This window comes from Verticillium alfalfae, genomic scaffold (genome assembly GCF_000150825.1).
Source record: "Verticillium alfalfae VaMs.102 supercont1.3 genomic scaffold, whole genome shotgun sequence".
In the NCBI taxonomy this organism is placed as follows: Eukaryota; Fungi; Ascomycota; class Sordariomycetes; order Glomerellales; family Plectosphaerellaceae; genus Verticillium; species Verticillium alfalfae.
In genome coordinates, this window is record NW_003315036.1 from 2,499,470 (window position 1) to 2,525,172 (window position 25,703).

At 57.2% G+C, this 25,703-nt stretch overlaps 13 protein-coding genes and 1 non-coding gene across 14 annotated transcripts; 7 read left to right on the forward strand and 7 right to left on the reverse strand.

Moving 5' to 3' along the window:
* Positions 1-665: 665 nt before the first annotated feature.
* Positions 666-737, reverse strand: VDBG_15071. Its single transcript has one exon. It is a non-coding gene; the product is annotated as a tRNA-Met (tRNA).
* Positions 738-1,008: 271 nt separating this feature from the next.
* VDBG_03287 (hypothetical protein) lies at positions 1,009-1,998 on the reverse strand (the record flags this gene model as incomplete). Its single annotated transcript, XM_003007102.1, has 2 exons — positions 1,009-1,832; positions 1,890-1,998. 2 exons carry the CDS (start codon positions 1,940-1,942, stop codon positions 1,127-1,129), a joined length of 759 nt encoding a protein of 252 aa, XP_003007148.1.
* A 406-nt stretch (positions 1,999-2,404) lies between these two features.
* On the reverse strand, positions 2,405-3,336 carry VDBG_03288 (conserved hypothetical protein; the record flags this gene model as incomplete). The annotated part of the gene is made up of 2 exons (XM_003007103.1): positions 2,405-2,980; positions 3,032-3,336. The coding sequence occupies 2 exons, from the start codon at positions 3,305-3,307 to the stop codon at positions 2,405-2,407; spliced, it is 852 nt and encodes a 283-aa protein (XP_003007149.1).
* Positions 3,337-3,716: 380 nt separating this feature from the next.
* Positions 3,717-5,145, forward strand: VDBG_03289 (decaprenyl-diphosphate synthase subunit 1; the record flags this gene model as incomplete). Its single annotated transcript, XM_003007104.1, has 2 exons — positions 3,717-4,910; positions 4,984-5,145. 2 exons carry the CDS (start codon positions 3,717-3,719, stop codon positions 5,143-5,145), a joined length of 1,356 nt encoding a protein of 451 aa, XP_003007150.1.
* A 1,256-nt stretch (positions 5,146-6,401) lies between these two features.
* Positions 6,402-6,692, forward strand: VDBG_03290 (predicted protein; the record flags this gene model as incomplete). Its single annotated transcript, XM_003007105.1, has 1 exon — positions 6,402-6,692. The coding sequence occupies one exon, from the start codon at positions 6,402-6,404 to the stop codon at positions 6,690-6,692; it is 291 nt and encodes a 96-aa protein (XP_003007151.1).
* An 806-nt stretch (positions 6,693-7,498) lies between these two features.
* VDBG_03291 (allantoinase) lies at positions 7,499-9,196 on the forward strand (the record flags this gene model as incomplete). Its single annotated transcript, XM_003007106.1, has 2 exons — positions 7,499-8,020; positions 8,072-9,196. The coding sequence occupies 2 exons, from the start codon at positions 7,499-7,501 to the stop codon at positions 9,194-9,196; spliced, it is 1,647 nt and encodes a 548-aa protein (XP_003007152.1).
* A 231-nt stretch (positions 9,197-9,427) lies between these two features.
* On the reverse strand, positions 9,428-11,202 carry VDBG_03292 (thermostable beta-glucosidase B; the record flags this gene model as incomplete). The annotated part of the gene is made up of 3 exons (XM_003007107.1): positions 9,428-10,075; positions 10,165-10,455; positions 10,591-11,202. 3 exons carry the CDS (start codon positions 11,200-11,202, stop codon positions 9,428-9,430), a joined length of 1,551 nt encoding a protein of 516 aa, XP_003007153.1.
* A 393-nt stretch (positions 11,203-11,595) lies between these two features.
* Positions 11,596-11,937, reverse strand: VDBG_03293 (thermostable beta-glucosidase B; the record flags this gene model as incomplete). The annotated part of the gene is made up of 1 exon (XM_003007108.1): positions 11,596-11,937. One exon carries the CDS (start codon positions 11,935-11,937, stop codon positions 11,596-11,598), a length of 342 nt encoding a protein of 113 aa, XP_003007154.1.
* Positions 11,938-12,688: 751 nt separating this feature from the next.
* Positions 12,689-15,251, forward strand: VDBG_03294 (conserved hypothetical protein; the record flags this gene model as incomplete). The annotated part of the gene is made up of 4 exons (XM_003007109.1): positions 12,689-12,929; positions 13,712-14,302; positions 14,352-14,995; positions 15,111-15,251. The coding sequence occupies 4 exons, from the start codon at positions 12,689-12,691 to the stop codon at positions 15,249-15,251; spliced, it is 1,617 nt and encodes a 538-aa protein (XP_003007155.1).
* Positions 15,252-15,867: 616 nt separating this feature from the next.
* VDBG_03295 (carbapenem antibiotics biosynthesis protein carD) lies at positions 15,868-17,329 on the reverse strand (the record flags this gene model as incomplete). Its single annotated transcript, XM_003007110.1, has 2 exons — positions 15,868-16,687; positions 16,743-17,329. The coding sequence occupies 2 exons, from the start codon at positions 17,327-17,329 to the stop codon at positions 15,868-15,870; spliced, it is 1,407 nt and encodes a 468-aa protein (XP_003007156.1).
* Positions 17,330-19,454: 2,125 nt separating this feature from the next.
* On the forward strand, positions 19,455-20,829 carry VDBG_03296 (conserved hypothetical protein; the record flags this gene model as incomplete). Its single annotated transcript, XM_003007111.1, has 5 exons — positions 19,455-19,685; positions 19,739-19,810; positions 19,851-19,982; positions 20,047-20,105; positions 20,181-20,829. The coding sequence occupies 5 exons, from the start codon at positions 19,455-19,457 to the stop codon at positions 20,827-20,829; spliced, it is 1,143 nt and encodes a 380-aa protein (XP_003007157.1).
* Positions 20,830-21,326: 497 nt separating this feature from the next.
* VDBG_03297 (conserved hypothetical protein) lies at positions 21,327-21,649 on the forward strand (the record flags this gene model as incomplete). Its single annotated transcript, XM_003007112.1, has 2 exons — positions 21,327-21,413; positions 21,467-21,649. 2 exons carry the CDS (start codon positions 21,327-21,329, stop codon positions 21,647-21,649), a joined length of 270 nt encoding a protein of 89 aa, XP_003007158.1.
* Positions 21,650-22,439: 790 nt separating this feature from the next.
* VDBG_03298 (biotin synthase) lies at positions 22,440-23,738 on the reverse strand (the record flags this gene model as incomplete). The annotated part of the gene is made up of 2 exons (XM_003007113.1): positions 22,440-23,363; positions 23,421-23,738. The coding sequence occupies 2 exons, from the start codon at positions 23,736-23,738 to the stop codon at positions 22,440-22,442; spliced, it is 1,242 nt and encodes a 413-aa protein (XP_003007159.1).
* Positions 23,739-24,411: 673 nt separating this feature from the next.
* VDBG_03299 (ornithine cyclodeaminase/mu-crystallin family protein) lies at positions 24,412-25,524 on the forward strand (the record flags this gene model as incomplete). Its single annotated transcript, XM_003007114.1, has 1 exon — positions 24,412-25,524. One exon carries the CDS (start codon positions 24,412-24,414, stop codon positions 25,522-25,524), a length of 1,113 nt encoding a protein of 370 aa, XP_003007160.1.
* Positions 25,525-25,703: the final 179 nt, after the last annotated feature.

Sequence of the window (25,703 nt, forward strand, 5' to 3'; positions counted from 1 at the left end):
TTTTTCCCCGCTAGACCCGAGACTTTCAGCGTGACGTGGAAAATCTTCGCGCTTCGCTCTACACAGAGGGGCTCTGCTGGGGCATTTTCTGCCTTTTCCCCAGGGTTTTGAGCTCCCCCCTGCCAAAGATTTCAACATTTTCCGCGGTTTTTCGGGGCAGCATTGGCGGGGAAAAAATTTTTCCCGGGGGGGGTGCGCGCCAGTGACGACGACTTTTTGAAGACGCTTTTTCAAAAAGTTGAGGCTTTTGGGGAGCAAGAGAAGATTGCAGAGGTTTTCAACCTCCCCGCCACGCAGAAAAAGACGCCCCTGTTGCTTGCCGTCGAAGCACGGTCTCTGGAGAAAGTGGCTGCGTTGTTGCGCGCTGGCGCAAGATCGGACCAGGCCATGATTGACTCGACGACGGATCCAGCTATTGCGACGATACTGAAGAGGTATTGCGTTGAGCTGTGAAACCTAGGGCCAAGTCTTGTAAAACCAGGTAGCTTTCACGATCTGCTTGCATATCAGAAAATGTGAGGTTGCGCAGAGGATGACTATATCGAACACAAAACAGCTATGACCCCTGGAAGAAAGTCACCATTACCTTCAATCGTCACACGACAAGTACTCTTAGCCCACATGAGCAAAAGATGAAGTGCTCTTGCGAGATGCGTCAAGAATTGAGCCCGCCGGGGGCTCGAACCCCCCACCTTGTTAATATGAGTCTCACGCTCTACCGATTGAGCTAGCCGGGCAGGCGGGTTGCTTGTTGTTGCATGCCGGGTTTGCAGCGGGCCTCATGGCGTACGGATGGGGCGGACGAGAAGAATCTGCATGAATTGGGAAAAAAAAAACTTCATGGTTGTTGTCGGGGCCTTGATGGCCCACTTCAATGTCCGGAATCACGATGGCGAGACCTCGGAGTGGGGTTGTAGAAGGACCGGGGATAGTGGAGTCGGAATATCTGCTGATGGACGAAGAAGCGCCCGACGAATACGACAGGTGACGGGCAAGGGGGATCAACGTAGGTTGTGAGAATATCAATTAAGAACAGTGGAATTATAAGCATGTTCATGACCCAAATCAAATGCGGTATCCATGGTATCTTCGCTAGACCCGAAAAACGCCCCTCGCAATGCCACATTCATTCCCTCCCTTGGCTTCTCATAATTGCCTTATGTCTTTGTGTGTGGTATCTGACATCCTTCGGGTGCAATGGGTTATAGACGATATGGCACATCTTGCATTCCTCGAAGGCCGGCTTCGTCGATAGATTGATCGTTGTTTGTATGGGAGCGGACCTGGAACGGGTCGTCTTGACTTTTTGTCCCTCTTCAGCTTCCACATACGCTAATTTGGTGTTGAGTGTTGTGTCTGGGGATTGCTGTAGGGTGGAGCGGACAGCGCCTGTCTTCTTGCCAGGCATCTGGGACGCCTTGCCCTTGTACTGTACGGAGCATTGCCTGTTCTCTTCGCTTACTTTCGGATCCTCCAAGTCTGTTGTCCCGAGTGGCGCGATGACTGGTGTTGGCGGTCGTAGGCGCAGCCGGCGCGGTGTCCTCTTCGTATCAGTGGGCGGTGGTGAGGATGGCGGAGTGGAAGACATGTGCGGTGGGTCTGATGAGCTGTCCGTCAAGCCGGCATCGCAGCTCGATAGACATGGTTTGAAGTAGTTCAATATCGAGCCCTTCGCGAAGGTGCTTGTTGAAGATGATGGAGATTGGCGGCTAACTGTAGATGGCGGTGGAAGTTCAGGCTCGGCTGCCGTGATGCGTCGTCGTTTGTCGGTCGTGGCGGGAGCATCGCTGGTCTGTAGGGTTCGCTTCTTGCCGTAGGTACGCAATGATCTCCTGCGACAAGGGGTTAGTTAGCCATGTAATTGCCAGAGTGCATCCTTGATTCCTCACTTCTTGTTGTCATTCTGGGGGGTGACAAGGCTGGACGCGTGAAGATTGTCCATGACGGAAGAGATAACTGGAGAGAAGGCGGCTGGGCCGCAATGCTTCGAGGTGTGTCACGATGAGTAGTGGCGGTCCTGAGCGATCGGTCTATATATGCGTCGGATGCCTAAATTTGCCAGGAAATATCCAAGAAGGCGAAATCTGGAAATGAGTGCAGTGCTGATTAGTTCGTCAATCGTGCGTGAAGTCGTATTATGGAAGTACGAGGCTGGTAGGGCGACCCTCGGAGGAATGACGATGCCCCACCGCCAGAAATCGCGTGTTTACGCGCGCGGGCGCGTCTTGACGCGCTATCGCGAGGGCACGTGATGTAAGTGAAATCAGGATGGCACCGATGACGGATGTCTGTAAGAAATCCTGGAGCCTTATCTTATCGGAATCATTCGAGCCCCTCGTGAAAGCGACAACTACAGTGACATCAGGGCGAATATTCAAAACAGGTTGGGTTGATTCACAACGGCCTAGTTTTCGCCCTTCAGCCGTCGTCGTATGCCCTCGTCAGCAGCATCATGTTCTCTTTTCGTGTCCAGTGAAATCATCTCCGCTGTTGACGCGCCATCTGATGCCTTTTCTCCTGCGTCTGCCGTAACCTCCCAGGTTTGCACCACCTCCCTGATCTCTTTCACTTTCGCCTGCTGCTTCTTCGCCTCGCCCATGCGCCATATGTAGCCAGAATAGACGGCGACTTCGGCGATGCCCACCACGAGAGCACCGCCCATGGTGACGAAGAGTCGCGCAGGGGTACTCCACCATCGCGCAACGACCCAGATTGTGCCGGCGACACCCAGGATGCTGACCATAAAGTTGAAGATGAGCATAACCTGACGGTGAACCTCTTCGAATGTCACCTCGTTGTCGCCTTCGTCTGACTTGTCGATTGGTCGGTTGACTTCGGCGAACCCTTGCACGGTCGAGAGGGCGGTTGGGAACTGCTGCGAGAAGGCCTGCATTCGAGACGGTTGCTTGAGCATGCGCTCGTACGTGCGTTGCTCCTCGTCCCGACGGAGGCGCGCCATGAGGGCCTTGTACTCTGGCGACTGGGGATGGTCAGCGATGGGCGGGGGAGGTGCTTGTGACGGGAATCTTACCGGTTCTGGTTTTGGTGGTGGGGGTGGGCTGTAGACTTGCGATCCTTGCAGAAGACTCTCCAGCGAGAAACCTTGATGGCTTCCACCCTTCAGCTCCTTCCACAGACGGAGAACCTGGGCATGTGTGATGGGGTTTCCAGGCTGAGGATCCTTCAGCGGCGGTTCTGCATCGATGGCTATTTGGGTCTGGGTTCCGGCCGTCGGTTCTTCATGCGTCGCTCGAAGACCATCGTGGTTGTGCAGAAGATTTAGACCCTTCACAATAGAAGGTGTCATGATAAGGCGTACCATGTTCGGAAAGATCGATGTCGTTGATGCAGGTTTCTCGATCGAATTGTCGAGCCGCAGATCATGGTACATCGCGCCTCGCAAGCCAGTAGGCACCAGCGCTGCACCAGGGAGCTACGGATGGCCCCAGTCATAGCTTCAACCAATCACAACATCAGAACGCTCCACCCACGCTGCGCGGGCGTTCCGTACCGAGCCGATGGAGGGCCAGAGAGAAAAAAGCGAATCCATTTCATCATCATCAGCAGACAACCATCGACGGCAACCACGGCGACCACCGTCCATCGACACTTTCTGGCGCCTGTATCCGTAGCCCTCCGTAGTGAGCTCGCCAATTGACGTTCAAAGACCGACTTCAACACCATACAAAGGGTTTCAACGGAACCACTTTGGCGCCATGCAACTCCGGCCAGGAGCCTTGGTGCTGCGCAACACCCACCAGGCGTCACGATCTCTCCTCTCCTCTACGTGTGCTATTCGGCCGAGATGCAGTCCAGCCGTCGATCCGAGATTGCCGTCGCACTTTGCATCATACCACAATACCTCGAGGAGGTCATCAGCATGGGGTGCCGCTGTCCAGGTCGCCGGGCACATGGCTTCCAACGCCATCAACCGTGTCACAAAGGGTGACATGCACATCGACCCTCTGAGAACAGTGGCCAAGGAAATGAAGTTTTTGACTGGCAATATTCGGAACCTCCTCGGCTCAGGCCACCCTGCGTTGGAAAAGGTTGCGAAATACTACACACATGCCGAGGGCAAGCACATCCGGCCGCTGGTGGTGCTGCTGATGGCACGGGCGACAGCCCTCTGCCCCAAGGCAGAACGACAAGCTCCGACGCAGACCTATGCGGGCATCAACTCGCCCATCTCCCCTGACGGTATCCTCTCCGACGTGAACCCGACTTCGCCCTTCACCGGCCCGCCGCTGGACCCTCAGCAATCCAACTCGGACATTCTGCCGTCGCAGCGCCGGCTTGCCGAGATCACGGAGCTCATCCACACGTCGTCCCTCCTGCGTGACGACGTGATCGACCACTCCGTGTCACGCCGCGGGTCCCCCTCTGCCAACCTCGAGTTCAGCAATAAAATGGCCGTTTTGGCGGGCGACTTTCTCCTCGGTCGTGCGTCCGTTGCTCTCGCCCGCCTGCGCGACGCCGAGGTCATCGAACTCCTGGCCACCGTCATCGCGAACCTCGTCGAGGGCGAGTTTATGCAGCTGAAGAACACGGCGCAAGACGAGCGCAACCCGGCCTGGTCGCAGGAGGCCGTCGACTACTACCTGCGCAAGACGTACCTCAAGACGGCGAGCTTGATCTCCAAGTCGTGCCGCGCGTCGGCTCTCCTCGGCAACGCCGACGCGGCGACTGTTGAGGCGGCCTACGCGTACGGCAAGAACCTGGGCCTGGCGTTCCAGCTCGTCGACGACATGCTCGACTACACAAGAAGCGAGAAGGATCTCGGCAAGCCGGCGGGCGCGGATCTGGAGCTCGGCCTCGCGACGGCGCCGCTGCTGTACGCGTGGAAGGCGAATCCGGAGCTGGGTGCGCTAGTTGGGCGCAAGTTTGAGGGGGAGGGCGATGTTGCGAGGGTACGTCACTTTTCTTCTTCTTTTTTCTTATGTGCAAACCCGTGATGGGAGGTGAAGCTGACACGGTCCATAGGCCCGCGAGCTGGTGCTGCAGAGCAACGGCATTGAGCAGACGCGCGCTCTCGCGCAAGAGTACTCGGAGAAGGCGATTGAGGCGATCAGCGGATTCCCCGACAGCGAGGCCAAGGACGGCCTCATCGAGATGGCCATGAAGGCGCTGCAACGACAAAAGTAACGTCGCGGACGGAAGAGAGGCGGGGTCAACGCCATGGTTGTGGGCGATCAACAGCAGCAGCAGCATCTTTTTGTACAAAATATGTGAAGGAAAGGGGCGGCGGGCAGAGGCGAAGGAGGACAACCGCCATGCGACTACCATCTGCACAACACCGACATATACACAGCACACCACCAAGACGCTTTTCCGTTTTTTTGTTCGGGCTACAGCAGAGGAAATGAGGAGGGACCGCGCGCGAACAACTCTTGGCGCAAACGATAGACGGCGGCAGGGGTTACAGGGTAGGCAAAAGCGGTGTTGGATGGTGTGCTTTGCAGCTCAATACCATTTATGTTCTGGTCGAACCGTCTGTGGCTCGGTGTCGTGCGTCGTGATGTTCGCATCGACGTGCAATGGACGATGCACACTACACGTACCTAGGTAATGAACGTACCAAGCTAATAAAAAACGCACCCAAGGTACCTAACTTAGGTAAGGTATCGGGCAGAAGGAGCGTGCACGGCTAGAACGATACACCGCCCTTCCCCTTCCCTCTTCCCGAGGGGCGTGCGTCGGCCATCGCCGGTGGTGCGGCGACATCCGGGCTCCGCTCTCGAGCGCGCCGGCCGAGGGAGCGGGTTTGGGGTTCCCATTACGTGACGAACAAGGCGTGTGGACGTGCGCAGGGCCCGGCGGCCGACAGGTGTCTGGTCGGGTACCTTAGGTACCTTACCCAAGGGGGGAGGGGCGGGGCAGAAACGCACGATGCGCGATGAGGAACGGGCCAAAGCTTGTCACAGCGATGGGAGGGGACCCTGAAATAGGCTGCGATGGCATCTCCGCGGCTGCTGGCTCGTGACGAAGACGGGAGCAGGGCAGGGTGACGACGTCTGGAAGATGGCGTCCATCTGCTGTGGGAGAATCAAAAGGGCAATTGTCAGAAAAGAACCGTCGAGGAACGAGGTGAAAACAGGCGCACAGGACCATGCTGGTCCTGTCGATGGTGACGCCGAACATGTCCGATTCGCGCGGCCTGGGTTGTGACTCGATGGTGTGTTGCTCGACGATGACCACAGGAAAAGCCTCGATTCGTGGTCGCGGCGGTTCATGAGAATGGGACCCCGCCCTGGCTCGCCCTTCTCAGCGTGGCTAGACACTCTGGGCAACATCGGCGCAGAACCCTCTTTCCCGCTAGGTTGCCTCTGGTCTCACCAGATTGCCTCTGGTCTCATCAGTTTTGCGCAAAGAATCAGACGCCGTGACAACGACGTCGACCAATGGACAGGCGCACCGATCCGACTTTACTCGATGATTACTCGATGGAAACACGCGGGCCAATTGCTGAGGTAAGGCGCTGGCGGGAGGACCTTGACGAGGAAGGGCCGGCGTTGCGCTTGTCGAGGGATTGCGGTTTATTGGAACGGCGTCTGATTGGTGCGCTGGGGCTATTGACCAATCGGGGGGGCATGATAAGGGATCTCGGCTTCTGGTATGGAAGGGGCAGCATGATGGGCAGGCACGGCGGACAGCATGGGCAGGCACGGGCGGACAGCATGGGCAGGTACTAACGAGACGGTACTGTAGTACAGTACGACGGGCAGGGGCCCGGACTGAGGGGATTCAGGGTCGCCCTCTCTGTGTCTCTCCCATCAGTCGACTACCTCCACACCCCTCCGGCTCGTCTCATGCATGTGCTTCTGCTTCGCGTTCGGGCGTCTGTCACTGCACCCCACCAGCGCCGAAGGCCAACCCGCCATGGACGAGGCGAGGCGATGCCGTTGCGATGATCTCGAGTATTGGCCTGGCCAGCTCACATGCCGCTTCCAGGACGCTCAAGCTGTCTGTCAGTTTGCCTAAACCCTGTCGTTTTGGCCAGGCTGTGTCCATTCTCCTCCTCTCCCCGAACCACCGAAGGAAACACAGGACACTAAAAAGACACAGAAGCAAGACGAGAACAACGCACTTTCTAGAAGCCGTTAGAGTCTCCGAGCAAGGATTCCCCGGACACGCCCCCCTTCTCCGACTGCCCACCCGCAGACACGACGCAGCCAGCACCTTTCGCATCGAGTTTTGATTCCGATCCCACCCTTATCTCACCCGATTCCTCACCCCTCCCCCACCATCTCGTCCCAGATAAGAGCTTGTTGCGCCGCCAACTCAACTTCTTTCCGAGCTCGCGACCTTGACAGCCCTTTTTCTCTCCCTCTCGCTTTTTAATTTTTTTTATCCCCGTTGGCATCCTCTTGCTCTGTCCGTCACGCCGTCCCCCAGGCAAGGAAAGGCGGTGCTTCAACCACACGACACTCGTCTTGCAGATCGACAGAGACCCTATTCGGAGACCTCCTGAAAGACCTCCCCAGAGACACTCCTCGCCATGGCTGTCTCTGACTCTTCCTCGGCCGAGGGCCTTGTCGTCCTCGCCTCGACGCGCGCCGTCATCACTCTGCCCGACGATTCCCTCGTTCTCACGCCAGCGACCATTACTCTGTCGCCTTCCACCGGCAGGATTGTCGACATTGTCCACGAGGTCCTCCCCGCCTCGTCCTTTCCCGCCTCCACAACCTACGTTGACCACGGCGACAAGGTCCTCTTACCTGGTCTTGTCGACGCTCACGTCCACCTCAACGAGCCGGGTCGCACCGAGTGGGAGGGTTTCTGGACCGGCACACGCGCTGCTGCTTCGGGTGGCGTCACCACTGTCATCGACATGCCCCTGAACGCTATTCCCCCCACCACGACGCTCGCTGGCTTCAAGGAGAAGCTGGCGGCGAGCGAAGGCCAGTGCTGGGTTGATGTCGGCTTTTACGGCGGCGTCATCCCCGGAAACGCCGCCGACCTCCTGCCTCTCGTCGAAGCAGGTGTGCGCGGCTTCAAGGGCTTCCTCATCGAGTCTGGCGTATGTTTGACCACAAACCAGTCGAGAAGGCACGCAACTGACTGAATACAGGTCGACGAGTTCCCTGCCGTTTCGTCTGGCGATGTTGCTCTCGCCATGGAGACCCTCAAGGGCACGCCTACGACGCTCATGTTCCACGCCGAAATGATCCCTCCCATTGCCGACTCGGTCGGTGACGCCGTCCAGCAGTCGCAGCCGCCGCTGGCCCCCGTCGGCGAGCTCACGGCTTACGACACGTTCCTTGCCTCCCGCCCACCCTCTTTCGAGACGTACGCCATTGACCAGATCTTGTCTCTTGCCCACATCGCCCCCGACCTGCACCTGCACATTGTCCACCTATCGGCGGCCCAGGCCATCCCCGCTCTCAAGAGCGCGCGCCAGGCTGGCGTCAAGATCACTGCTGAGACGTGCTTCCACTACCTTGGGCTCGCCGCCGAGTCGATCGAGGACGGCGACACGCGCCACAAGTGCTGCCCCCCGATTCGCGAAGACTCGAACCGCGATCTGCTGTGGGAGGAGTTGCTGGCCGAGGACTCATGCATCCGTACCGTTGTCTCGGACCACTCGCCCTGCACGCCCCAACTCAAGCTACTGCCAGGTCATCTCGCGGCGCCGCCATCCTTCGAGGCCCCACCCATGTCCCTCTCCGATTCAGGTGTCGACGTCAAGTCGGCCCTTGATGACGAGGAGGCCACTCTCCCCAAGCCCGTGACGGCTGCGCCCAGTCCCGGCGTCAGCACAGAGGACGTGTCGAGCGGCGACTTCTTCGCCGCCTGGGGCGGACATCAGCTCCGTCGGTCTTGGTCTGCCCATTCTCCACGCCGAGCCGCGACGCGGGCATCGCTGGGCAAGGGCGGCCTGACACTCGTCGACGTCGCACGGCTGTGCAGTCAGGCGACGGCCGCGCAGGTCGGTCTCAGCCACCGCAAGGGCGGCCTCCGGGTCGGTCTCGACGCCGACGTATGCGTCTTTGACGACCGCGAGGCGTGGACGCTGCGGAGCGGCGACATGCGCTGGCGCAACCGGTGCTCGCCGTGGGAGGGCAAGCAGTTTGGCGGCCGCGTCCGGGAGACGTGGGTGCGTGGACAAAAGGTCTTTGAGTTTGGCGGCCGAGGCGGCGGTTTCGTAGAGGGCAAGCCTGTTGGCGAGGCCATTGTCGAGAGGAGGACCATGTAAGCGTCACAAGTGAAAGATGATGTCAAGACTGCCATTGAAAAGTCGAGGGCGAGGGGAGAGGGGGCGATCCATCTTGGGTGGGGTTAAGGCCGGCCTCCACTCGAGGTCTGCCGTCATGGTGAGCGCAGTGCTCGATGATGAGGCAGACGAAACCACACAGGTCAAATAAAATGCATAATCTCAAAGCCAAGACTATCTTATGTGCTCGTGAGATGATTGATGTGTGCGATGTTACACGCTTGTCCAAGTAAACGACTTGGACACAGAAAAAGACGCCGTCTGTTGAATGTCGACACTCGACAAACCCACGAGCATTCGATACTCGCCGTCTGGCGTTACCCAGCGAGCCTTCGCCTCATCATAGACACTTACGGCGAACTTGCCGGACTGTACTGTTGTCTGTGCAGTTTGCCCTGCTTCGATGTCAACCTTGGTGAATGCCTGCAGCTCCTTCACGGGCCTCTGGCGACCAGGGGTACCAGCCCCCTCTGGGAACGCCACGTAGAACTGCACGACAACCTTGCCTCTCCTAGACCCAGCATTCACAACCTCAGCGGACACACGAATCGAGTCGTTGGCACTCTTCAAGGCACTAGAACCCAAAACGGCAGCACCGGTCACGGCAAACGTCGTATACGACAGCCCGAAATCAAAGGGGAAGAGAGCCGCCGGGTTCCCGGGGCGATTATGCCGTCGACACCCGACATCCAACCTCTCGTCGTACCGCAGCAGGCTGTTCTCTCCGGCAGGGAAGTTCTCAAACGAAGACCCGTCCTCTACACGCCGCGGCCACGACAGCGGCAGCCTGCCACTGGGGTTGACGACGCCCGCGAGCACCGCCTCCAGCGCATGCTCCGTCTCCTGCCCCGGGAACCACGCCTGCACGACGGCGGCCGAGCGCCGCGGGCGTGCCGGAAAAGTTGACGACGACGGTGCGCCGCGGAGTTCGCGCGCGCCACGGCCTCGACGAGGTCGTACTGCGCCGCCAGCGTGTCGCGGTCGAACCCCTCCGTCTCGGTCTCGTTGGTCGTGCCGACGCAGACGACGGCGTAGTCGGCCGCCGCCGCGGCCTCGGCGGCTTCGGCCCGGCGCGCGGCCACGTCGATTGCCTCATGGAACCGCACGGCGCTGCCTTGAAACATTTTGCCGAAGATTGGTCCTGCGTTGAGGATGGCAGGGTCACACGCCCAGGACTCGAGCGTGATGCCGTACCGGCGCCCCTTTTCGAGCCGCTGGTGCACCCGCTTTTCGAGGTGCCGCTTGAAGAAGTAGAAGGATATTGGGCGCAGTGTGGTCTTCTGTCGACGGTCGAACACGAGCTCGCCTTCAATTTAGAGCTTTGCGCGGCTGGTGCTGATGACAGAGAAGATGTGGTCGCCGGTCGAGGGCGCTACCAGGTCAAACGTGATGCGCGTTGAGAAGTCTTCGTCAAGATATTCGGGCCGCTTTTCCTTGGTCATGTACTCGGCTTGCGGAATGGTCCCTTTGTGGGCGAGATTCGTGCCGACGATGGGTCCGTTGGGCCATTCCAGTTTCACTGGCCTCGACGAGCCAGTCTTGCGGTCGCGAGGGAAGACGATGCTCGGGTCGGCGTGAGGGACAGCTCCGAATACAGGAACGCCGCGGGCCTCGAGGTTCGTGAAACCAAGATTCCGGAAGCCCTGGATAGGTGATATCGCGTGCAGTGCATCAACGCGTGCGCTGCCGCCGCCGCCGAGCACGACAGACCACGAGTGCTGGCCGACCAGGGCTACCGTGGATCCCCTTTTGATGGGTAAAACATCACCTTGGTTCTTCAGCAGAGTGATACCGTCTGCCCCGGATTCTTTGATGAACCCTTCTCTGGCGGCATCTTCAACCGCGCGCTTCGGCGGTTCTTCAGGGTTCTCAAAGCGCCCAAGACGGCGGGCCAAATCGAGCACCCTGATAGCACTTTTGTCAATGACATCTTCTCTGATAGTGAGCCGTCCTTCACAATCTTGGAAACAGATTCGTAGATCCTCCATCTGGGAGGACCTGGCAGCTCAATGTCGACGCCGGCCTCAATGCCTAGGCCGACCGAGTACGTGCCCATTCAGTCCGAGATGAGGAGGGCCTTGAAGCCCTATTCATCTCGAAGAACACCATATACTGATCGAGACGAGTCGGCAACATATGTGCCTTAAACTCGGTTGTAGCTGTGTCAGGGTCAGTCGTATCCAGGCAGGTTCTTGGCGGAGGCCAACACACCTTGTCATGAAAGCCCATGGCTCCGAAGGCTTCTGGACTAGCTGGAACGGCTTCAGGTAGATTTCTCGCAGGGTCTGCTCGTCTACCTCAAATCTCAACTTTGTCCGCTGGTTTTCGGCATCGTTGGCGACAAAGTGTTTTGGTGTCGCACCCACGGTACCTTCAGCCTGTCACCCGCGAACGTATGCCGCCGCAAGGTGTCCCAGAAGCAGGGAGTCCTCGCTATACGTCTCATAGTTGCGCCCACCGAGAGGTAAACGGATGACATTGAGCGTAGAGCCGAGGGCATGGGCAGACTTGGTATGAACTTCCTTGGCTATGGCGGCGCCCACTTTCTCGAGAACTGCCGTGTCGAACGTGCCTCCTAGACAAGTGCCACATGGGAAACGTGCTGCCTTGATGCCGTAGATGTAACTCTCGCCGCGAGTGCCACCTGGGCCATCCGTGAACTGACGGGGATCAGCAGTTGTTCTCTGGCAAGCCGATCGCGTACATGCCTTGATGTAAGGCATAAAAACACCGTCTCTATCGACTGTACCTGTGCGCCACCAGTTTACTTTACCCAATAGGGCTATCTTTTCCTTGAGAATGAGTTCGCAACGATTGAAGCTGAGTCGGCAGCCATATCGGAGAGTTTACCTCTGGGTGCTTTTCTCACAGAGCAACCCCTGTTACTACTGATCCGAGACTTTTGTATTCGACGAATATATCTTAAACATAACTATGTCACTGATACAGAACGACTTCAATGACAAGCTATTGATGATGAAATTCACATCCTCCGAGGTCGGTCTGACAGTCGCCGAAACTCCCTCGATCGGGACTGTGTCTGATTGGCATGGCGCCGACACTTCGGAGGCTCGTTGGCGCGGGCACTCTCACATTGGCCGTCTGCTGACCGCCGGGCAACTCTCCAGTCCGCTCGGGCTGACGGAGAAGCCCCGGAGTTTGGCAAGTCGAGGTACCAATGATCTATGGAGTCTCTTTGAAGTACTTCGTGAGGCTCTTGGACCACAACGAGATGCCGGCAACGTCGCCATTGAATGGCATCACGACGTAACATTTGACATGACGTGCTGATCGTGAGTTACCTCAGCCAACAGCGACTCGAGAGGTTTATATGATAAAACAATAATCCGGTCGAGTTGCACAGGAGATCTTCCATCAATCCTCCCAGGCTGGGTTGGCTGCCTTTCAGCTCTCGACCTATATCTGCCTGCCTCAGAAACGGCATTTCCAAGTCGAACGCCGCACGCCAACACCATGGCCCTCCAGGAAAATGACAAGGAGAAGGCTGTCTCCGACATTGTCGTCGCTGAGACGATTGAGACCATCGACCAGCAGCTCACGCGACTCGCCAAAGAGACGCCGCCCTTCTACAAGAGCCACAGTCTCTTGATCCTCTATATGCTCATCATTCCAGGATGTCTGATGCCTGCTGTGACTCTCGGGTTTAACACCGCCATTATAAACGGTCTCCAAGCTGTACCCGCATGGGATGAATGTAGGTGGCGCCCAAAGGGACCGAAATGACAGACAGGGGACTGGCCACTGGCCAGATTTTGACAAGCCACGCGGCACCATCCTTGGACTTCTCAATGCTGTTATCGGACTTGGTTGCATAGTCGCAACGCCCTTCATTAGTTTCGTCGGTAACCGCTGGGGTCGTCATTTTGGCATCTTCTTTGGCGCTGTCATCATGTTAGTTGGAGGTGTAATCCAAGGTGCTTCTATCAATAGTGAGCCTCGTCGTCAGCGCCTTAATCCTTTCACTAACGAGAGCAGTCGCAATGTTCGTGGTGTCACGCTTCATCATCGGCTTCGGGCTAGTTTTTGCCAACACGTACGCACCAATGTTGATTGGAGAACTCGCTAGCTCAAAGGACTTGCAGGTCATCACCTCGCTGTATCAGACATCCTGGTCTTTCGGTGGCGTGCGTGGACCTTTTCTTCCCCGAGACGTCAGGGCGCAGTCTCGAGACCATTGCTGAGGTATTCGATGGGCCCCTTCTCGTCGATGCGGAGAAGACGCGGTACAACAACGGCCTGCAGGATATCAAGAAGGGCTAGCTAGCTAGCTAGTCGGACGAGACTTATACCAAAGCAGACGAAATGCAGAATTGGGGCGTGGTTGCAATCAATCCGTAATCCAGGTTGGCGTGATCCTAAGCTCCGATATCACCATCGACCAAAATGGAGCTTTATGTCGTGTGCTACAGTCTGCATGACTCGCGGCCAACCTCAACCTCAATCATGCCTCGAAACGCTTGTACATCGTGCCGGTAGGTGGTCGACGATCGACGTCAACACGATACTGGATTCTAACCCTGATCAGCCTGAGCAAAGTGAGATGCCTCTCACAGCGCCCCGGCGACAAGTGTAAGAGATGCACGTCCCGCAACACAGCATGCTCGTACGTCCACGCGCCGCAACACTATCCCTCCCCCTCGTCGGCATCGCCTCAGTCGTGCTACGCCCTTCAGCACGAGACGGTTGGACTGGACATTGGCCGCGGCAGACCAGAGGAGATACTGCGCGAAGCTCAATTTGCACAGTCCCTCCTGCTTCTCTACTTTAGCAACTTTGGCGACGTCCACTTTCTCTTCGACGAAGAGGTGTTCCTACGCCGCTATGCCCTGAGAGAGGTCTCGGAAATGGTGCTTTTCGCCATGATGGCGCTGAGCATTCGATTCTCTGTGGCGCCATTCCGCGAGGCACTGTCGCCGGCCCACCGGGGCGAAATCTTGTTCGAACACGCGAGGAGCCTTGTCCAGGAGGAGTGGGACCGGCCCTCTATCGCCGTGGCGCAGGCATATGTGCTGCTTGCAACATACAAACTGGTGTACGGCGGGGCACGACAGGCGTTTCTCTATCTTGGTGGGTTTGGAAGTACTCTATCCTGTTGACTGGGCTGACGAAAGGCCAGGCTTCGCTGCGAACATGGTCAAAGTCCTTCGCTTGCTAGACACAAGTGCAGAAATTGACCCAGTCCGTCTTGAGTGCAGCCGCCGACTGGCATCGACCGTTGCCCTCATGGATCGGTTTGTGTCGCTCATATTACGCTTCCCACCGCACCTAATAGAGAGAATACCCACAATGATGGCGGACGACGACTTTTGGGCGCTCAAGAGAAGGGAGCCGATTATGCTTTGCCGCAAGACTTCAGTCAGCCAAGAGATTGTCAATCTGTCCGAGCTTCTTGTTGAAGTATCGAGACAGAACAGTAACTTGGCCGAGCTCAGGACCAGCTTTAGGAATCGGTGGGCCGATGAGCCACTTCAACAGTACACCACCACAAATCTCGAATATCATCAACAAAAAGATAGCCTCCGCAGTTTCTTGCACATGCACATATTATACCATCATATCGGCCGATTGCTCTACTTTTCCAATCTCGGGCACGAATGCCACGCCCACGCTCGAGCGACTGCGGATATTGTGGAGTATGCCTGGAGGCAAGGGGATTTTGATATACACAACTACATGGCTGGGCAAATTTTGACCCTTGCTTCCGTCGTTCTTAGTCACGCACTCCTTATCGAGCCTTCTACGGAAGACGAACGACGGAAGGTGTGTATCAGGCAGACTGTCGCACGCGTGAGGCATCACACGCGAATGTTCAATTGGGTGGTGAGGATCCCCGGCTGTGGTCTCGTGAGGACTACGATGATACTGACTGGTGTAGCAACAATGTCTGGACGAATGGGAAGCAAAGACCACGACCTTACAAGTATTTGAGAAAGATGGTCTGCTGGATGAGATCACAATTCTTGGCAGCCAATTCGAGAAGCTTGATTATCGTAATGCTGGTAGGTACTCTGGCTGAACAGCCAATGCTGAATGCTTCATAAAGCTCACGCAACTAGGATATCGTTATGGACCCCCGCACCATCATGTGATCTAATGATGTACATCAGTATCTATCTTTGGGTTGGATTGAGCGGTTACATGGATGTCTTCTGGTAATTTGAATGACGAGGGCACCTCAAGCGCACAAGACAATAGTTTTGTTTCACTCAATATGTTTAAGCCATCATAACTGACATCATCCCGAAGTCCCTGGTATGTATCCCGTTACAAACCCAGTCTCACATCGGCATCGAGATTGCTGGCTGTCACCCAGCCTCAGCTTCTGGGCACCGAAATGGATGGTCGGCTGAGGCGACCGATTGACAGGTTTATCGAAAACTGGGGAAAGACTGGGGAAAACCGTAACAGATGCTCCGCGAACCATGCATGACAGGACACGCAGAAGGATTGATGCGGCTCTGGCCTTGTAGGTAACGTCATTCATCGAGGCAGTAGGCCTCGGATCATATTCATCTTGGTATCAACGCTCGCTAACTCCTCCATTTCCCCTCCCGGTTCCCATTGTAGTTTTCAACATGCAAACGTCATCCGTCTAAGGTCTTGTAGTAGCCGTACTCCGTCCAAATGTATCTTTAACCAACGACCCGGCGCCACAGCTCCTTACGCAGCGCATCCACCATCTGATGTGTCCTCTCGACAGCACCCTTGTTCTCGATGGCCCGGCGGTGCAGGTAGCCCAGGCACTCGGACACGGACCCCCAGGCCATGTACTTGAACGCCTTGGGCACCTCGGCGGCACTCATTGTGCCCTCGCGCGTGCACTTCTCGTAGTTCTGCACGAGCTCGCAGCTCAGCTCGTCCGCCATGCCGACGAGCTGGCCGCACTCAAGGCGCGCCGTCGGCAGGCCGGCGCGCACCCTCTTCATCTGCGTCTTGAGGGCGAGCATGGTGCTCGGCCCGTTGTGCGTGGCCAGGAACAGCGCGGCGGCGGGGAACTTGGCGTCTGGGGCGCAGCCGTCGGGCATGCGCTGCGTCAGGAGCATGTCGGCAATGTCGTCGAACATGGCGTCGGTCTCCTCCTTGGTGTCGTGGATCAGGGAGCGCGTCTCGTGCTCGATGTAGGCGCCGCGCACGAGCTTGATGCCGACAGCCCAGCCTTCAGCCGCGGCGAGCCGGATGTGACGGTCCGTGTTGGCCTTGGACGCCTTGAGGTAAGCCTGGATCGTGTTGAAGACGAGCGGTGCGGAGAGACCGGCATTGTGCTTGCGCATCAGGGCGATGGTCCACTCGTCGACGCCTGGTTGGAGAACCTGTTGCTCGGCGTCGATCCAGAGGTGCGAGCCCTGGGCGGCAGTGGCGTGGCAGATCTCGTCAAGGGCGGATTGAATGGCGGCGGGGATGGGCTTCTGGGCGCGGAGAGCGTCCACAGCGATGGGGCCGGCACCAGTGAGTCTGCAATGATGTTAGTAGTCTTTTCTCGGCGACATAGCAATGGGAAAGAACTTACTTGAGAGCGAGGAAATCTCCCTTTTCGAGCATTGGCAGGGTGGAGAGGGTGCCCTCCTTCCACTTGGTGATCATCTCATAGCACTCCGGCGCGTACTGCTTCTCGCCTTCGGCTTCGATTGCCTTGGCAGCATCGGCACTGAGGACGATCTCCTTGGCGTGGTTCAAGATGATTCCCTGGTACCCAAACTTCTTGAACTCGGCGACTGATCGCGCGACCTCTTGGCGGTTCGTGCCAGCACAGAACTGGTCGTAGATGGTCCATCGCAAGATCTTGTTGAGGATAGGGTTCTTGTCGGGGTTAAGTAGTGGTGATTTAGATTTGACGATGAGATTCATGATGGCTAGTGATGGGCGCATGATCCATTCCGAGGACATGCAGGATGTGAGGAGGAGAGAGCGGATGAGAGTCGTTGTGGGCATGCGTGAAAGCGCCGGTGGTTCGGCGGCTGGTGGCGCGCTCATCAACGCGTGGTGGGACTCTGGTGTGTTGAGCATGTTGCTGATGAATCTCCTAGGCTCATTCTTGTTGAATGCCCTTGATAGGGGAGCGCCGAGGCGCCTTGGTGCAACATATAGCGAAGACATGTTGTGTGTGACAGGTTTGGTGTGGTTATGACGGGAGCATAATGGTGGAGGAGGGTGGGCGCCCAAGGGGTCTTCTATATAGCACGGGTGGAGGCATCATGGTCACGTCAAATTCGTTAGCCTTTTCGGAACTGAAAGATAAGACGGTCTCAGTCTCGTTGTTTCGTTTGTGCTTGTCACACAAACAAATGGCGGCGGGTGGCCGTCACGATCGCACCGATGGGAGCCGATACCAGGACAGAGCGATAGTCGGATCAACGTCCCGACTCTTACGACCCATATGTAGTGGGCTTGATAAGCTCCGATCGGAGCACACTTCCGACCACACGTAACGCCGCGCTGAGACAGCGCTGCAGGGACCCTGCGTCGGGAACCGATGCGCGGCCGAAGGCGAGGGAGGCTCAGACTCAGAGAGTGCTGGATCTGCTGCATTGCTTGGTCTTGTGACACCCACCACGTGGTACGAATGTCCCAATGCCGCCCTCAGAGGCCCCTGTTTGGCCCCAAGTTCTGCGCCTCAAGCTGTCTATCCGCCCCCTGGCATGCGATCTCCCGGTCGCCGTTTTCGGCTGGGGGCTGGGGATGTCTGCCTGAATGAGGGAGGCGACACTTGGAAGCGTCATGTCAGCGGCATCTGCATGATTCTAGCTGCCTATCTGGCCAGGTCCCCGGCAATGCCATCCATGGAGAGGCCGGGATTTGCGGACCTTCCCTTCCTGAGACTACTTTGGCATTCGGGATGATGCGCTTTGTCGCGGCAGGTTCTGGAGCAGAATCCAAAATTGGAGGCATCGTGACCTCGAAAAAAGTGCCGAGCTGGGTGGAGGCATCGGGATCGGAATGCTAGGGCGTGTGCGCCTCCGACCTTTCCCCAGAGTTTACTTAATTGTTTGTCTTTCCCCATTTTAGACAACCCAGGGCCCTCAGTCCAAAGGCCGCGAGCTCCAATCGTAGGACATTCTCGTCCGGCCACCCTGTGGAGGTGGCAATACTACATTTTAGCTGTCAAGCACTTGGCCAGCGAAGATAAGAGTGACGCCATGACGAGACCACCTTGGATGACGAAGAATGCGGCGTCAGCCCTGTTTTAATTATTCGCGACTGCTGCAGAACCCCTATTGACCACGCTGGCTCGGAATGGCACTCCGTGTAGCTTCCTACCACTGCGAACGACTGTCCGAATGGCGAACACGGCTTTCCTAGCCATTCATTCAGATGCCCAAGACGTACTAGAGATCGACCTTATCTTCACCCGCCAAGTCGAAGGAATCCTTAGCCCGAAACCTGGTAGCGTAGGGCTGCATGCAGGCTCAGAGTCCAGGTGGTAACGCCAAGGTTTTGCGCTATCAAGCTTCTTGCTCTCTGATCAGTTACGTGACGTGACGAGTCCAGCTTCGCGCCTGGTACTTCACTCTCGGCTTCATGGTCATGTGTCCGACACACGAATGTAGGCACGAAGCCTTGTTCTAGGTCTGCCAACATCTAGGCTCGTCAAAGTGGCCAATCATTTGTTCGCTGATCCGCCTCACCTGCGACAGCTGTGCATGCTGTGTCCTGATTAGAGGAGCCTTATCATCACCGCTGTTCCATCACCCTGATTGACTGTCTCAGACCTGTTGAGGTGGTGAAGGGGACTGATAGATCGACCAGATACGTTATCTTTAATTGTCCCTTATCTTCTGTCTATGCTCGATCACTTCCCATCACATCCTCACACAGGGCCTAGAATGGGGGGTTGGCGCCGTATTATGAGCTTGGCTGCTATGGAGGTTAACCACAGCCGATCGAGCGCAGATCTGAGGTCGAAGTAGATCTCGCCTTTATCTCCTGAACCTCGCTGCAAGCCTCACCCGCCTGGGTGTTCAGCTCCCAGCTCGCAGCGTTCAGGGCCCCCCCAACACCGTGGATATGTCTGGCTTGCGCCAATGATAGGGGTCTACCACCTGCTGCAGCGCTAATCCCAAACGAACCGTGCTCTGCCGATCTTGTTCAACGAGTGTCCCGTGCTCGCTGAGCGAGGCATCATGCCCAGATCAGACCCTGGATTCTTCTCCTCATCTGCTTCTTGCTTTCGTGCCTCCAACAAACGAAGCTGTATGGCTCCTCGCCGATATCTAACGTTGCAATGAGCGATAAGTGCGCGCCTCTCCCGACGACGCGAAGCCCGCGCGACAAGCCTGGCCCAAAGCGATGGGGTAACCAGCGGGTCGGCGCCGTTCTGGCCATCGCGTCGGTTGCGGCCTTAGTGCTATTCTGCGGTCAGCGGAGTCCTTTGTGCTTGGTAGTAGCCCCTCTGGGTGGTACTGGTTCCCCTGTTTCCCCAGGCCCACGACCTTCTGGGTGGAGTTGGTCGGACGTGAGTTTGTGCCTCCACTGTATGCTGTCCCTTGTGATTGATGCCGTTGTCAGATCGAGCCGAGCCGGACGCTAGAATGGCATGCCTGCTTCGAAGATGGGCAGCATGACTGCGCCAGATTGGACGTGAGTATCCTGCTCTCCTTAATCGACAGCTAGCTATTAGGCTGCTGATCTGGTGAAGGTGCCGATGGACTGGCAAGACCCTCGAAGTGAGCGGAGGGTTGTGTTGGCGATTGCTCGAATACGTGCCACGGATCATACTGATTACCGAGGGCCCGTCATCTTTAATCCTGGTGTAAGTTGGGAGCCCATCTAATCACCTCTCCATGGCTGACCGCACAAGGGTCCTGGCGGTTCAGGAGTGTGGTCATTGCGGAACCACGGCAAACTGCTTCAACAGATTGTTGGCGAGAATCATGTAAGTGGCCTCAAATGCATCGTACCCTTCCAGTATTTTCACACATCCATGCTGAAATGCGCAGGACATCATCAGCTACGATCCTCGCGGTGGTCAGTCAAATCCATGTTCCAATTTTTGCTCAATTCCAGGGGACCTAACATTGTCAGTTGGCGCATCCACACCCCGCCACCAATGCTGGGAAACTCCCGAGCAAGAAAAGTCATGGAATCTCCGCGACCCCGGCGTCTTTGACTCTCATGCCGGCATCATTTCAGATCTCTATGTTCGTGCGACTGCCTACTCCCAGGCCTGCGAGCGCGCCATGAACGACTCGGAACTTCTGCGACATTCTGGCTCCGTCTCTGCCGCCCGGGACCTGCTCGAGATTGTGAACCAGGGATCCCACGACAATCTCAGGTATTGGGGTTTCAGCTACGGAACCATTATCGGTGGCGTTTTCGCTGCCATGTACCCTGACCGCGTAGAGAGGCTGGTCAGCGACGGCAACGTGGACTACGAAGAGTGGTTCAACACGAAGCACCTCAACTTTGTGCACGACACGGAAAAGGTCGTCGAGGCCTTTTACGACTCCTGTCACCAGGCGGGGCCCGCCAAGTGTGCGTTCTACGAGGACACGCCGCAGGGCATCAAGGAACGGCTCGACCGTCTCTTCGCGGCCGTCAAGCAACACCCCGTCATCATCTCGCCCAGCGACGAGGGTCCTGCCGTCCCGAGCTGGTGACGTGGTCGGAGCTCAAGCGTCTCCTCTTCTCGGCGCTGTACCAGCCCCAGGCGCAGTTTGCCGACTTTGCACGCATCGCCGCGGCTCTCGAGAAGGGCGACGCGCGACCATTCTATAAGCACTATCAGCCGGAAAAGCCCTCTTCGGCCCCGATATGCGCTGGCGCGCAGTCTCTCCCTTTGAGCCGCTGCCGGATGTTACGGAGGGGACGTCTGATACCTTTTCCAGCAGTGAGATGCGCGGATCGCAATCTTCATGGGACACAACGCTACAATGGACCAGATCCTAGAGGAAGCGAACCGCGTGCTCGAAATAAGCCCTGCGAGCGGGCTGTCAATGCATTACATTCTATGGTCTGCCTCGGCGAACGGTCAAGCCAAGTGCGATTTCTAAGGTATGTCTTCCAGTCGCAGCATGAGTACATATGGCAGAGCACTAGGCTGATAGATCACAGGTCCCTTCACGGGAAACGAGCATCGCATTCTCTACGTAGCAACATGTCGATACACGACGCCCTCATCAGCGCGCGGAACAACTCGGCTGGGTTCCCGGGCTCCGTGGTGCTGGTGCAGAACTCGTACGGCGTAAGTATGGGCCTTGGTCGCAAACGAGCAGACGTCGATGTTGACGATTCTAGCACACATCGCTTGCGGCGCCTTCGAACTGTACACGATCGTATATCAATACTTACTTTCAGGAGGGGACACTTCCGAGTCCGGGCACGGAATGTGACGAGCCGTTTCTGCCATTCGAGGAGGCGAATTCGCCTTCACCTTGGGTACACCAGCCTCCACTGAGCGTCTCAGGTGTGATTACCTGAAAGAAGGGCTCTCTGGCTTTTGTTTAGCAATGGTGTGGACTTTGTAAGCTGTCCTTCGGCGGAGCCAAGTTGGCGTGGTTCTTGTGCCTATGCCGCTCAGTTTGCCAGGCAATGAATTTGAACTAGGCACCCCAGTGAGCGTTACGGTGTATGAATCACTTCATTAATGACCAAGCATGACTTATGCTATATTTTCGCTCTCGTTCAACAACGAGGAATTGTGGTGTGCCAGTGGAGACTGGGATGGTAGCTGTTGGTTGGCAGAGACAACACGACCGCCGGATGTCGGTGCTCTTGGCGGGTAGCAGCTCCAGTTCGACATCTTTTCCTGCTCACTTAACAAGAAGCTTACCGCTTTCAACATTCACCCAAGGCTCGGCAGAACACGATTTAACGACTGCTAAGGTCCCTCTCCTTCTTTGAACGAGGCAAGCGAATCAAGGGCGACATACCAACGTTGCGAGACAAGCACCGTCCCCGGAACGTTTCCTCCAGCATGGCCGATATCCGCTCGTCCAGTCCAGCATTTGTTTAAGACCAGAAATCTTCAAATGATTTCTTAAGGTCGCTATGCGCGCCAACAAGAAGGGTGCCTCCAATATGACGTATGGCGACTCTTATCTATGCATCGCTTCTAAAGTCTGTCCGCGGTATCGATACATTGACCTCGCCGGGAGCGACAGACGACACACACCATCGCGAAGCACATGCTTGGAAACCACATCATTCTGGACCAGGCTTCAACGATTGAAACGAATTCGCATTTTTCTATCTACGGCTCTGCTATCCATCACGCAGCCATACCGATATCGGCGGAGGGCTGCTTCGACTTTTGGAAGCTCTTCATGGGCTCGAGGCCCCAGCGGCCAAACATGGCGTTGTCCTCATCCCAGCCGTTACAGTCGGTGGTCAGCATCTTCTCGCCGGTGAAGATGGCATTGGCGCCAGCCATGAAACACATGGCCTGCTGCTCCTCAGACATGGTCTTGCGGCCAGCAGCGATGCGAATGATGGTAGCGGGCATGAGGATGCGGGCGGTAGAGATGGTCCTCAGCATGGCGGTGAACTTGACAGGCTCGCGGTCACCGAGAGGCGTGCCCTTGATGGGCACGAGAGCGTTGACGGGGAAGCTCTCAGGGTGGCTCGGCAGCGTGGAGACGGTGTGAAGCAGGCCGACACGGTCCTCGGAGGTCTCGCCGAGGCCGAGAATGCCGCCAGAACAGACGCTGATGCCGGCGTCGCGCACGTGGGACAGCGTCTGCAGGCGCTCGTCGTAGGTGCGCGTCGAGATGACGGACGGGTAGAACTCGCGGCTCGTGTCGACGTTGTGGTTGTAGGCCGTCAGGCCGGCCGTCTTGAGCTCGCGCGCCTGCTCGGCGTCGATCATGCCCAGCGTCACGCACACCTCCATGCCCATGCCCTTGACGCCCTCGACCATCGACTTGATGTTGCGCAGGCTGTTCTTGCGACCGCGCATGTCGCGCCACGCCGCGCCCATGCAGAAACGCGTGCTGCCGTTGGCCTTGGCCTTGGCCGCCGCCGCGAGCACAGATTCGACAGTCTCGACACGCTTGGCCTCGAGCTTGGTCTCCTTCTGGTATCGTGTCGACTGCGCGCAGTACGAGCAGTCCTCGCTGCAGCCGCCAACCTTGATGTTCATGAGGGTGCAGAGCTGCACCTCGGCGGGGTTGTGGAAGCGTCGATGGACAGAGCCCTGGCAACGGTCAGTTAGTCGGCGGTTGAATCAAGGCTGGTGCATTGGCAAACGTACCGCTTGGTAGGCGAGGTCCATGAGGGGCTGGTAGTAGATGGCCGAGATCTCCTCCCGCGTCCAGGTGTTCCTGGGTTCCGTCGCCGCCAGGGCGTCGCGGAAGATGCGCTGCGCGTCATGTTTTGTCGTTGCGGTGGTGTTGTGACTCGTGGCGGCCGAGGAAGGGGGAGGGGTTTGCGGCAGAGGGATGTCCTCAACAACGGCGGCAGCAGCGTGCATCTGTCTGTGCCATGCTCTCGAGGCGTGTGCTCTGGGCGTATGAACAGCCTGGAGACGCAGAGCGCCCAGGCTGCGTGAGATGCTGCTGCTGGTCCTCATGATGAATTGACCGTTGTCGATACGTCTACAGAGCTTTGGGCCAGAGTGTTAGGAAAGCAGACGAAATGGGCCGTTTCGGTAACGGCCCTCGAGTCTCAAAATGACTCCCCGCTCTACGAGCTGCTGCAGGTTCACAAGCCAAGCGGCTAATGGCGGGAGATGCCACAGACGAGGGGCAGACAGGGGGCGTGGACATTGACCCTTCAGCTGAGGCACAAGGCTACAAGGGTTGAGCTTCGTCTCTCGGGCATAAGACCCACGACATTGCCAATTGCCGGACTACCATTGGAACCTACCCCTCATCGCCTGTTGTTCTGGGGCTCCTCAACAGTTCGTTGGTGGATTGGTGGGTGAGCATGTTTATGTTGTTGATCCGCATGCTTAGCAGACGAGATCGTGCGACGCCATGCATGAGACCATTCCGAAAGCGCAGACGTGCCGAGAGTGCGCTGTTTTGACTTGCCCTCTGTGACCCTGTCTCGCCTCTCGCTGTTGCGGTGCGCATCTCTTCCGTGCAAGCAAACCATCCTTATCGCGCTCTGCCACCATAGAGCAGTGTCTGGGATTAAACCTTCCTCTCAACGAGCTTCCAGATCAAGCCACCCTAACAGCCGAGCCGAAGGCCCGAATCACACCTTAGCTTTAACCCTAACCCTTGGTCGAGGCCATCGAAATGTTCACTGTTCTTTCTGACGCCGCTGTCAAGGCCCTTTTCGACGCCTTTACTCCCGAGGATGTGTCCTACATGTCCGCCGTCCTCCGGGAGGCCTTTCGGGCCTACTCCCGCGACAACGAGGCCGAACACCAGCCCCACCGCGCCGCCGTCACTCGGCCTAACGGCCAAACGTCCCTCTTCATGCCCGCCACCACCCCCGACGGGCTCTCCGTCAAGATTGTTGGCGTACCTCCTCCCAGATCTGCTGGCGCTGGTGCCAGCGGACCCCCGTCGGCCCTGCGCTGCGTGCTAACCATCTGTGACGCCGAGGGCCGTGGCGTCGGCGTCATTAATGCCGAGGCCTTTACCGCCTTTCGCACGTCCCTCGGCTCGATCCTGCTGTACCAACGCCGACGGAGAACAGCTCGCATCGTTGCCTTTGGCGCCGGCAAGCAGGCGCTTTGGCATTTGCGACTGGCGCTGCTGCTTCGGGGTGCTGATATTGAGAGCGTCGCCGTCGTCAACCGATCGAAAGGTCGCGCAGAAGAGATGATCATGCAGTTGAAGGAGATGGGAGGAGGAACCCAATATGCTGATCACGTTCAGTTCATTGCCATCGAAGCGGATCCTGAAGCGACGGCAGAAGCGCCTGAACTGAAGGACGCGGTCGTTGGTGCCGACGTCATATTTTGTACAACGCCTTCCAAGGTCGAGCTCTTCCCTGCCGAGTGGCTCACTTCCGGAGAGGGCCGCGCGAAGAAGCGCTACATTGCGGCCATTGGATCGTACAAGCTCGACATGAAGGAAATCCCGCCTGCGTTTCTGCGAGCCATGACTGAGACGGATCTGGGTGGGTTGCTCGTCGTCGACAGTCGCGAGGCTTGCTATCTTGAGGCGGGCGAAATTGTCGAGGCAGAGGTACCAGCTGAGAGGATCATGGAGATAGGTCAGATTGTACATGTCCAGCAAGCGGGCGACCAGCGTATAGTGGAGACGCTGTCACAAAAGCTGGAGGATGGACTAGTCGTCTACAAGAGCGTTGGCGTCGGCATCATGGATCTCGCTCTGGGCAAGGCCCTGCTCGAGCTGGCTGAGAAGCACGACGTGGGAGTCCAGGTCCCAGACTTCTAGGCCTTTACTAGACTGCAAGGGTTCCTTGAGATTCTTTCCTCGTGAACGTACAAGTCTCACAGATCATGAGACATCGCAACGCCAGAAAAAGAGAATGTTCTGCTCGAGCAGCATCTCGTTCTCTCCAGCGCATCAGACAGGCTGAGCAGATGAGCAATTTACTGCATTATACTCTACTC